The 12500-nt window shown below is 46.8% G+C and overlaps 1 protein-coding gene across 3 annotated transcripts in view; it reads left to right on the top strand.

Moving 5' to 3' along the window:
* pdlim5a (PDZ and LIM domain 5a) overlaps positions 1–12500 on the top strand; it is a 169270-nt gene that overhangs the window by 84831 nt on the left and 71939 nt on the right. For 2 of the 3 annotated variants that reach the window (XM_063195685.1, XM_063195686.1), the window contains exon 4: positions 3017–3059. In XM_063195685.1, coding sequence (XP_063051755.1) covers positions 3017–3059 — 43 coding nt within the window. Of the gene's footprint in view, positions 1–3016; positions 3060–3088; positions 4499–12500 lie in introns of those variants that run through there. The other variant, XM_063195687.1, reaches the window with a different exon arrangement.

Genomic DNA, 12500 nt, shown 5'->3' with positions numbered 1-12500 from the left:
CAGAAATTCACCATTTGTTATGGGTAAATAGTAGGCTAGTTAAGTTCACATTACTAAGAGAGAGAGAGAGAGAGATCAATGAGAGAAAGAGGGAGAGAGAGAGAGAGAGAGAGAGAGAGAGAGAGAGAGAGAGAGAGAGAGAGAGAGAGAGAGAGAGCAATGAGAGAACTCATTAGATTGGTGAACACCCCTGTTAAGAGTGACTTCTTCTATGAAGGTTTTTTTTTTTTAGCTCTCTGGGACAGTAGCACAGCACAGCAAAGGCTTTCTGTTGTGAGTTTGAACAATCGTTTTGTCCACAACTGGAGCAAGAAACAGCACAAATTGAAGTGAATTCCATACATGTCAACAACTAACATTTCCCTTACACGCGGCACGCGATGTAAACGCAGTTAGAACTAGCGATGATGCATGCGACTATGCGATTTGGACGAAGATCCTCGCATATCGCCGCGTCATAACGCATCATTGCGCACATGTGCTGTTACTCACCCGATGTTAGAAATATATGTGTGCACACATGAATCAACTGCAATACCCTTACGGTCACTTCCTAATGCTTTCCCCTCAGTCTGTGTGACCGTGGGACTAATTATCTAACCAATACAGTACCAGCAGCTTGCTACATAGCCTACTTTTGAAAGACAGTGGGTGCATCCCAATATGTGTCCTTGCCTCCTCCACTTGTGCTTGTCTCCTCGTCCCGCCTCCTGGCCCCTCCTCCGTGGAGAAAACGATAAAGTTTCCCAGCTGTCAGCCTCGCCACAACAACTTTTGAGGGACTGTTTTTCATTCACCATCCCAATTGCAAATGAGAAAAAGACTTCACAATTGAGCTTTTGCAAGATATTGAAATATAATGCTGTTGTCAGTGATGTCATCATGACGAGAAGCAAGTGGAGGAAGCAAGTGGAGGAGGCAAGGTCACATATTGGGATGCACCCCCTATGTTCCCCGTCACATTACATGTCTCGCAATCGACTGCCACTCCACTTGAGATCGACTGGTAGCTCATGATCGACTGGTTGGGCACCCCTGGTGTATGTGATGTAGTTGGTGGTGGCTATGGCGCTAGCATGTTTTCCAGGATGCTAAGTGTCAAAGGCCAAGCCAATGACAGTGGTGGTAGGCTAATGTTGGTAATGGTAGTGGTGGGGGTGGGTGGTATAGCGTGTTTGGAAGGCCAAGGGATGTTCCAGATGGTTCTGTTCCGTCCCCGGGGGAACAGAATCTTGGCGTTGACATTGAGGGGTCTCACATGGCTAAGGAGGAGAGAACCAGGGCTCCCCAGTGTGTGTGTGTGTGTGTGTGTGTGTGTGTGTGTGTGTGTGTGTGTGTGTGTGTGTGTGTGTGTGTGTGTGTGTGTGTGTGTGTGTGTGTGTGTGTGTGTGTGTGTGTGTGTGTGTGTCTGTGTGTGTCTGTGTGTCTGTGTGTGTCTTTGTGTGTGTGTGCGTGCGTGCCTACGTGGCCAGGGCAAGAGAGCAGGGCTCCCCAGGGCACCACTACCAAGGGTATCAGATAGTGCATCTTTAATAGGCCCCAAACAACTGGTAATGAATACAGCCTGTGGCCTTCAGACCTCGATCTCCAGTTTCCCGCTCAAGCAAGCAAGTGAGCAACAACAACTGTGAGGACTCAGACTTGGGAGAGCTTTTTATTAGAAGCATGCTTTTACTCATACACTTTTATCCAAAGCGACGTACAGTTTTTATTTTTCAGGATATTGGTTACATTACTCTACATGGCATTTAGCCTATACTTTTATGCAAAGCGGCATATACAGTGTGAAGAAGTACAGATTACAACAAAATATAAGTAATACATGCAAATAGTGTACAAGAGCTCAAGTGCAAACAATATCCAAAGTATTTAGGCAGGCGAGGTGATGCATAACAAAGTTAGTCCACGAGATTATGGATGAGTAGGCTTAGTTCAATTTTGAACAGTCTTTGCAAGTTTGAGAATGAGAGCCCTACTCTTTTGAACTTGAAAGAGCGTGTCTGCTTGGCTGCTTTGCATCCAAATCCCAAGCTGTGTATTTTCATGTTGTATTTTCTACCTGTCATTTTGAAGAAGCCCAGTCTACCACTCTAGCCAACGTTGGCTGTAGGCGACAGTCTGAGGAGCATTAGAGCACCACGGTCTGTCTTGGATCTTGGATCTCATGGAGGTCTTTGTGAGGGCACTGTGTGTGTTTGCTTTTTGGGCTTCGTTGCCAAAGATTCGTTGCCAGGCCCTGACCAGAACAGTTAGCCACTACATGTTTCATCAGCTGCACCTCACTGACTTCGATTTGTTCAGATAGACTTTTTGGCCGGTTAAAATACGAAATCATTTCGCACCAGAAAGTCCAGAGAGAGCTGCTTACTTACTTCTTGGTCTTGTACAATGTCGTAGCTATCATTTTTGTTTAAGAGGGATTCGAAGGGCTGGTTACTACTAGGTCTGCCAATGTGGTCTTTGCGGAGCATTGTAGCTATCATTTTTTATTTGACTAGGATTTGACTAGCTGACTTCTGCTCTTCATCTGTCAAGATGGTCTTTGTAGAGCCGCAGCAAAATAGTAGTTCTTAACAGACTGAATATTGAATAGTTCTAAATTTCAATTCTTCTTGTCATCCGAGCATGTATTTTTCTGACATGTACATTTCTGGTGTGCACCATTACAAGTAAATCTACTTTAAATGTATTCAATTGTTCTTCACTCTCTCAATCAGTTTAGAGCAAAACAGCTATGTCCATCTGTCTTGACATGCTGTACTGTGCATGTATGCACTGTGTGTTCTTTATTTCTCAGCCTTTACATTCCTACTCGTATGACTGTCTCTACTCCCAAACTGTCTGAACGTATAAAACTCATAGTATTATCCCACCACACAAATCAATCGAAGGCATATAACTGACAGACAACCTCTCTATTCTTCTTTCCTCCTCTCTCTCTCTCTCTCTCTCTCTCTCTCTCTCTCTCTCTCTCTCTCTCTCTCTCTCTCTCTCTCTCTCTCTCTCTCTTCTACAGAGGCACTGGCGTTCCGCCACCAAAGCCAGAGGTGATGCCAAAGGTATGAAATCTACTGTTACATTCCCACCTGCAAATGATCAGAGCGCCTTTTGAAATAGTATACAGGCCCCTCTTCCCTATATACGGTGTGGCACTCATTCAGTATCTGATGTGCATTTTTATTATGCGCCGTTGCCAACGCCATTGCTGAGGGCTGACAGATTCTATAGTGGAAGGCGAAACGTGTTGATGTGTGTTGTTGCTGTTATGTGTATGAAATGTATATGTGCAGTGTTACAGCATGCCACATGGCCAAGAAACCCCTTGGAGATGTGTTTTTGTGTGAGAAAACTGTGAAATGTGTGTCTAAAGGCCTGCAGAATTGCATGATGGGAAAGTAAAGGTTGTCAGAGTGTTTTTTTTTAACCATCTCTCAACCATTTGTGTCACTACGTCACACATCATTGAATGTCATGAATGCTACATGCTAGCTAGACTGTAGTATTGTTTTGGACCACAACGCTGATGTTTCCTCCCACTATTTTCAATTGTTTCATTTCTTGATGGCCTAGGGTCTGAAGTTCAAGTCGTTTTGATTTCTGAAGTAGTTTCCAGCGAGACCAAGTCTATAGCTGAAGGCATGCACTGTGTTCAGCCAATTTAAAGCTGCACATTTCAGTGGTCATCAACTTATAACAGTTAAAATGGTGGCCCTGCATAGACTACGACTGCACTGTGCGAGTTTACACAAGTAGATTGCTGATCTGTAGTTTGAATTGTACATAAGAAAGGTAATTGTGCTTCCAGCCTGTAGAATAAAAAACCAGATAGACAAAGGCCTACGCAAGTAGGCCCAACACAATAAATGTGTCTTTGCCATAGAGAATCATAGGAAGCATCAGTGTTGGTCCATGTGTGTGCTGTGTGTGCGGTGGTGTGTGTTGCCATTCTCCTGCATGTTTCTCCCAACCTCTAGGAGGAGCTGTGTGAGATCCTCAAGCCTGTCCCCATATCCCATAACCCCCCTAGCCCTGCTGTGGCCGCCCCAGCCTACAACAACAACAACAAAAGCGCCAGGCCTTTCGGTGGTGGTGGTGTTGGGGGTGGAGGACTTGGTGAGGCAGCCAAACCTCCATCCTCCTGGGCCTCTCCACCACCATCCATAGCCTCCATCCCCTCCGCATCATCCGCCTTCACCCCAGCCACCAACATGTCCCCCACCATGCCCTCCATCTCCACCGCCGTTAGGCCTACTCCCACATTCCCCCACCGCCTGCCACCCCCCACCTCCCCTAAAAAGGTCTCGTGCCCCCCTGCTCCTGCTCCTCCTCCACCCACCGTCCCGACTGCCCCCTCCGTGCCGCATTCGTCAGTCTACAACACGCCCATCAACCTCTACTCGGACGACAACGCCTGCGAGGTGGCCATGGGCCAGCGGAGGGCGCTGTTGGACGGGCAAGGGGAGCCCACGCTGCCCACGCTGCCCACGCTGCCCAACGGGTAAGTAATCACCCCCCCCCCCACCACCCCCCACCCCCCAACCACTGCTACTTTCCACCCACCCATCTCCAAATGGGCTCCTTAGGATGGCCGTCTGCGGGTAAAAAAGGGGATTGGGCAGCTTTTTCTGTAGATTTATGGCCATAGAAATCAAGTGCGCTTTAGTGCCTCCAGGCGGGTCTTGAGCATTTTTTGGAGGGACATCATCAGGCATCTGGCAACCCTTCCCTAACCTGACTTACGGCTACTGGCTGCATTTCACCAATCTACACGCAAGGGCATTCCAGTTTCCACCTGAGAACAGTGAAGATTACAATTAGAGCTGGAGCTGATAGTACATGGGGCCCACAATCTGCTGCTGCGTCCCTGATAGGAGGTCATGAAGAAGAGACTGTTTGCATGAAACCCTAAATGTGAGTGGATCCTGTAGGTTTGACTTGGAAAGTTGGCGGGGACATTACAATGGCAAATTTTCCAGATGCTGTTTTTGCATTATATTTGTAATAAAGTGGTGGAGACAAGCTAGGTTCATTTCAAAAGTGATATCGACATAGTTCCCACTATCGACATCTAAAATGACCCCCATGCCTTATACTACCTTTGCTCTCCACCCTGTACATGGCTTCATCATCCTCCGCATGACTTAAACTGTTCTCTTTTACACTATAGTTGGGGATGTTATGAATAAGTGTTGGATTTGGACATACATACCTTCAGTTATGATCAGACTCATTGCTCGAGCAATCACCCATAACTCAACTGGTAATTTCTCCCATCATGCATCTTGTTCACTGAGGGTCCTAGTTGTTTGGTGTGTGACCAGCTGGCTTTGCGTCTCTGTCTGTCACGTGTGTATGTGTGTGTGTGTGTGTGTGTGTGTGTGTGTGTGTGTGTGTGTGTGTGTGTGTGCGTGCGTGCGTGCGTGCGCGCGTGCGTGCGTGCGTGCGTGCGTGCGTGCGTGCGTGCGTGCGTGCGTGTGAGTGTGCTGTATGTATGAGAGAGGTTTGCATGAGGGTTCTGAATGCTTGCAGAAGTACTGTGTACGGTATGTCGTCACTATGTCGGCATCCAGTTTGACAACAAAGGCGTGTGGTGGGGGCAGAGTTCACACACACACACACACACACACACACACACACACACACACACACACACACACACACACACACACACACACACACACACACACACACACACACACACACACACACACACACACACACACACACACACACTCATTCATGCTCTCCTGTCCGCACAAAGACGGTGGTTGTTGTTGTCAAGTGCATTCACTGTTCCAGAAACAGGCTCTTTCACATTCTGACTCCATCAATGAAGCCATTGAGTGTTCCCTTCCCCTCGCCCTGGAAATATATGGCTGTTTGTGGTGTCGCAAATGAACCATTAATGTTAACACTGAGGTGTTTGGGGTGGAGTGTGTGTGAAGATAATTGTGTGTGTGCGTGTGCGTGTGCGTGTGCGTGTGCGTGTGCGTGTGCGTGTGCACGGGCGTGCGGGCGTGCGTGCGTGTGTGCGTGCATGTGTGCGTGCGTGCGTGTGTGTGTGTGTGTGTGTGTGTGTGTGTGTGTGTGTGTGTGTGTTATTGAGGATTATGATGCGATGTGAAGTTTGCCAGCTACCTGTAGCTGGTAGGCAGGTGTGACTCCAGTGGTATGGCACTGCAGGTGACCTGTTCTGTAGCATTGGCACACCGAGTGCAGGTCCTGTCACCTGCACAGCTCAGACATTTACAGTTTCGATGTGAGGAATATGTGAAGTATTTTAAGAGGAAGCAAAGGAGAGCAAGTGCTATAGAGAAAGAGGGGAGAGAGAGAGAGAGAGAGAGAGAGAGAGAGAGAGAGAGAGCAAATATTTTTTTTCAGAAACAAGACAAGACTTTGGATTGTTCTTGATGCTTTGGTAGCGCAGTATGTCAACAGTCATGCTTATAGAGCACCTTTAAATTTGTAGCATTTGGAGAGAGAGAGAGAGAGAGAGAGAGAGAGAGAGAGAGAGAGAGAGAGAGAGAGAGAGAGAGAGAGAGAGAGAGAGAGAGAGAGAGAGAGAGAGAGAGAGAGAGAATAGAGGAAGAGCATGAAATCTAATTATGTGAGTCTCTTGTGGGCCATATCACCCTAGGCTGCTTATTTAAGCCCAAATTCCAGTGGGGAGGAGATGAGCTGGGATGAGATGAATCATGTGTGTGTGTGTGTGTGTGTGTGTGTGTGTGTGTGTGTGCGTGTGTGTGTGTGTGTGTGTGTGTGTGTGTGTGTGTGTGTGTGTGTGTGTCTGTGTGTCTGTGTGTGTGTGTGTGTGTGTGTGTGAGAGAGAGAGAGAGAGAACGAGAGAGAGACAGAGGGGGTGTGTGTGTGTGTGTGTGTGTGTGTGTGTGTGCGTGCGTGCGTGCGTGCGTGCGTGTGTGTGTTTTGGTTTCCAGTGGGAGTAGCTCTTGGCCGGGCCGCTCAGCTTATTTAAGCGCAAAAACATCAGGGATCAGCTGTTAGCCTCTGCCTGTGTCACGATGACGAAAAAGAGCTCTCTAACTGCACTCAAATCACTTATGCCTCAGAGACAAAAAAAGACTTTGTTACCTCAAGTTACTCTGACACTTTTGCAAAAAATGAAAGGGAGAAAATAAGAGAGATATAGTAGTGAGTGAGAGAGTGAGAGAGTAAGAGAGCGTTAGAGAGAGCGTAAATGAACAGAGTGAGAGATCGAGAGAGATGGAAGGAATTACAAAGGTAAGATACCGGTAGAGACGTAGCGAGAGAGTGTGAAAGATCATGAGAGAGATGTTATAAGAGAGAGAGAGAGAGAGAGAGAGAGAGAGAGAGAGAGAGAGAGAGAGAGAGAGAGAGAGAGAGAGAGAGAGAGAGAGAGAGAGAGAGGGAGGGAGAGATTCAAGGTCAGATTCAGACATAGAGAACGACACTGACAGAAAGAGACATCTTGACAGAGACACGATGAGAGAGAGAGATAGAGAATGAGAGACAGTAGAGAGAGAGCGGGAGAGACAGACAGAGAGATTTGGAGTCAGAAAGAGAAGGAAACTGACAGAAAGACAGCAAGTGAGTTGAAATTGAGAGTGAGTGTGGTGTTGGTGGGATGGGGGGAGGTGGTGGGTGACTTTTGGTCGTGCCCCCAGAGTACTGTTTGCTTTCCGTAAAGTGGCTATTTGGCCTTAATGACATGCGCCTGTATCGCCTTGCGTTAAGCCAAATGATTAATGACTCTGCGTCGCATAGCATGCATACCGGCAGCGGGAGAGATGATGAGATGCAGAGATCGGACCTGACCTGTCTGTCTTTCTTTCTCTCTCTCTCTCTTTCCCACACTGCTGAGGTTTCTGATAACCCGTAATGTAAGATTGCTTTCTCTCCCAATCTATCGTGGGCGAGCGAACACACATGCATGCACACATGTGCACACACACACATGCAAACGTGCGCACACACATGCAAACGTGCGCACACACACACACACACACACACGCACACACATCAAACACACACAAAATGTGTACTCTAGATACCTAACTCACACTTGCTGTACACACACACAGCAGTCTTTGTCTTTGCCCCTCCATGTCTCATGTGTCTGTGTTTCTGTCTCATGTTTCTGTGTGTGTGTACACATTTACAGTGTGTGTGTGTGTGTGTGTGTGTGTGTGTGTGTGTGTGTGTGTGTGTGTGTGTGTGTGTGTGTGTGTGTGTGTGTGTGTGTGTCTGTGTGTCTGTGTGTCTGTGTGTCTGTGTGTCTGTGTGTGTCTGTGTGTGTCTGTCTGTCTGTGTGTGTGTGTGTGTGTGTGTGTCTGTGTGTGTGTGTTTATCAGTTTTGAGAGGTGGTGGTAGTGAAACCCAGCACGCGAGGAAGAGTGTTTGACGTGCATGTTTATATTTAGGTCGCTTGGGGGCCTTGCCGTCATGCAGACAGGTTTCACACACACACACACGCACATGCACATGCACGCTCATACACAAACACACACACACACACACGTAAACATACACACACACACACACACGTAAACACACACACACACACACACACACACACACACACACACACACACACACACACACACACACACACACACACACACATGCGCACACGCATGCACAAACACACACACACACATGCGCACACACACACACACACACACACACACACACAAACACACACACACACGCACGCACACACGCACACACACACACACACACACACGAGCCGCCTCACCTCACCCCCCCCCCATTCCAACCCCACTAACCAAGATATCAGATACCTTTCTCGGACTTGCACTCTGAGCTGTACTCTTCTTTTTCCTCTTCATCAATCACTCTCACCACCACCAACCCCCACAACCATCCTTTTATGATTGGAGAGGATTGATGATGCTGCCTCTGGTATATGACTGTTGAGGTAAATGTGCACAACTAAATGTGAAAAAGTAAACTGACACTTGGTCAACACACATGGGCCCTCATTTATCAAACTTGCGTTAGAAACCATCGCAGAAATGAGCGCAGATCTCGTCGTACGACGAAGCTCACGTGATATTTACTAAACATGTGTACCTCTCCAATCCCATCGTAAGAGCGAGCGGCTGTTGATCAATCCAGCGTCTGAAAACCATCGTAATTAGAATAATCATACATTCTCTAAAAGGGCAGGAAGGAGACCACACCCCTGAGTTTGCAACATGGAGAGACGCAAACCGGCTGAAACATCCACGTTTCTGGTTGATTGACAGCTTCAAATTAGGCTTTACGCGAGGTAGACAACAAAATAACATGTGGAAATAATCAACAGCTGTAGTCAAAAGTGTTTCGGTTCTCAATATGTAAGGGGTAGAGATTGATTTCCAAATACTTACAATGAATTGTTTGATTGACTACAGTAGACATAATGAAGATATTTGTTATATCTATATTATTTTATTTTATTACATGGTGTGACGTCATCGGTCGAATGCTCCATTCATTTCAATGGGGCTCCCCAACGTTCGCACGTCTGTTATTTTTCGATAACGGACGGGTTGGTCTATATCAGACCGCTGTCAATGGCAACAAGACTTTTCACTGCTAAAGCGACTTTTCAACAAGACTCTCATCAGCTGCTGTGATAGACAACACCTGTTGTCCTGGCTACCTAGCTGTTGCCTAGCGGTGTTCCACATCGGCACTGTTTTGTTTTGCGCAGCAACAATCTTTTGACATGAAAAACTATAATAAACTTAACATTAAATAGGCCTAAAGAAATGTCCCCGCCATGTGTGAATCATTTAAGTATATCCATATAATAAGCGGGTTAACGTTCGGCGAGTCGGTCGGCCGCTCCGCGTCGGGGTCTAAAGATTCTCTCTGTCGTGCTGCTATTCCACGGTAGCGACCTTCTCGCCGAACGTTAACCCTTACATAATTTTTTTTGTTTAAATATGATGATAAACCTTTTTGTAAACGAGGTCAAGAAAGGGTTCCTACGTGAAACTGGCAAACAAACAGTGCCCAAACCATTTGTTGGGGAAGGAGAGTTTTACATGTCCAGTGCGCTGTCCTTCTCGCGCTCACGTGCGCCCTGCTTCTCTCCTGCGCTCCAGTCATTTGAGGGGATAGCCCTTTTGCCACCTAAATGAACGGAGAAGAAAATTATCGGACACACACGGATAGTTGTGCGTAATGTCGAAAGTCAACTGGGAGATTATTACTGTATGTATTGATTGATGTGCGCCTGAACTCCCAGCTGTTAAAAAGAAGGGACATCGGTCCATTGATTCCATGACTGAAGGCACATTCCAATACGCGGCTGTATATTGCACAATTATTCACACATCACGTCAAATCACAAATTAGAAGTCTTGCAGTTGTTGACCTATGCCAAATCAACGCAGCGCTCCCAGGAAGGGTGCACCAGTTCAAACAGGTAGAAGTTGGCTTATAGCCAAGATATACAATATAAAAACATTTTGTAATTATGTAGGTCACATACTTGTGATAATGAGTTGTTGCGCTACAACTGCTGCTCAAGTTGGTGATCATAGTCATCTCAGTCCAACTTGAAAACGGCGTACACCGTCTGAGAGCAGTCGTAGGATTTCATCTTTCCTGCGCTTGCGATGAGATTTGATAAATGCCAACTGGTCATAGAAAAAGAACGTACGCACGACGTACGTACGATTCTCGTCGTACGCTGCTTTGATAAATGAGGGCCATGGAGTTGTACAGTACATTGAATTGCAGCATTTATCTTTCTAATTTATATGGTTCCCAAATAGTACAAAAAAAAAACAAAGAGAAAATGTAATAATTTACGATGGCGATTAGAGAAAGTGTGGATGGGTTCCCTATGTGCCCATCACCAACACCACCAGCTGATTTAGAGACGATGGCATGTCACACCTCTGGCGTTCCTTGCACACCACAGTTTAGTGGAGAGGCACAGACACAGACACAGACACAGACACAGACACAGACACAGACACAGACACAGACACAGACACAGACACAGACACAGACACAGACGTCCCAGATCCAGTGACAGAGTCCTTGAAATGTCAGACTGTCTACTCTCCAACTCACAGAATGTTGATGTTTGCTTTTGCTCCTTTCCCCCCCTAACTTACTCTGTCCATTTTTTTCTCTTTATCTCTCTACTTCTCTGTTCTGTCTCTCTCACACTATCTTGCTCTCCTGCTCTCTCTCTCTCTCTCTCTCTCTCTCTCTCTCTCTCTCTCTCTCTCTCTCTCTCTCTCTCTCTCTCTCTCTCTCTCTCTCTCTCCCTGTGTCTCTGCCCCCCTCTCACTCTCTCTCTCTCTCTCCCTGTGTCTCTGCCCCCCTCTCACTCTCACTCTCACTCTCACTCTCACTCTCACTCTCACTATCACTGTCCCTGCGTCTCTGTCTCTCTCTCTCTCTCTCTCTCTCTCTCTCTCTCTCTCTCTCTCTCTCTCTCTCTCTTTCTTCTCTTCTCCCTCTGCCTCTGGGGTGAGTTTCTGCAAATTTGTGGCTCTGGTCGCTGGTTGTACTTAAGAACCTTTCATGAAAAGGGTTTAAGGATTTAAATTCGATTTGCAGCCTCGCCACCGTCTCAGCCTGCTGGGCCCGCTCTCTAAACCACAGGCCTCAGTTGTGGATGCCACCCTGTTATTCGGTGGTGGAGGGGTTGCCCCCTCATCCTGGCATCGTGTGGCAGCTACAGTTAAGCCCCCAAATAACTGGCCTGACTTCCATAGTTTATTTATCTTTCCGCCCTCGACTCGTCTTTCTTTCTTTCTTTCTTTCTTTCTTTCTTTCTTTCTTTCTTTCTTTCTTTCTTTCTTTCTTTCTTTCTTTCTTTCTTTCTTTCTCTTATTGTGTGTGTGTGTGTGTGTGTGTGTGTGTGTGTGTGTGTGTGTGTGTGTGTGTGTGTGTGCGTGTGTGTGTGCGTGTGTGTGTGTGTGTGTGTGTGTGCGTGCGTGCGTGCGTGCGCGTGCGTGTGTGTGAGGAGGAGGCTTCCTCTTGGCCGTTTCCAGTTAGTGGGTGCTAATGCTGTGCAGCTGTTGAAGGGAAGTGGCGGAGGGCGATAAAAGAAGTGTTATATGCCCCTCATAAGGGGACATGACAATGCCTGTGTTGGGATGTGTCAGTAGGCGGTGTTTGATAGTTAAGAGGCCTGTGGCAGTCTCAGAGCCACACAAAGGGGAGTTTGCACATGGATGGAGAGTTTGCTAGCTCTTAAGGCGGGAGGTGAATTCTATGTGACAGAGAGGTCAGGTAGGAAGGGAGTGGAAGGTAGGAAAAGTCCACCCCCATGCGACTTCAAATCTGGGTTTCCGGCATCCATCATTCAGTATATACTACATACTACGTATCTCACCATGTGTTCCAAACAGTGCTGGGAAAGTTACTTTGAAAAAGTAACTGATTACAAGTACCAGTTACTTCTCCAAAAAGTAATTGCGTTAGTAACTGCGTTACTTCACTATAAAAGTAACTAGTTACCAGGAAAAATATTTTTTGCGTTTTTT

Source organism: Engraulis encrasicolus, chromosome 3, assembly GCF_034702125.1.
Source record: "Engraulis encrasicolus isolate BLACKSEA-1 chromosome 3, IST_EnEncr_1.0, whole genome shotgun sequence".
Taxonomy (NCBI): Eukaryota; Metazoa; Chordata; class Actinopteri; order Clupeiformes; family Engraulidae; genus Engraulis; species Engraulis encrasicolus.
This window is presented reverse-complemented; position numbering and strand designations above follow the sequence as displayed.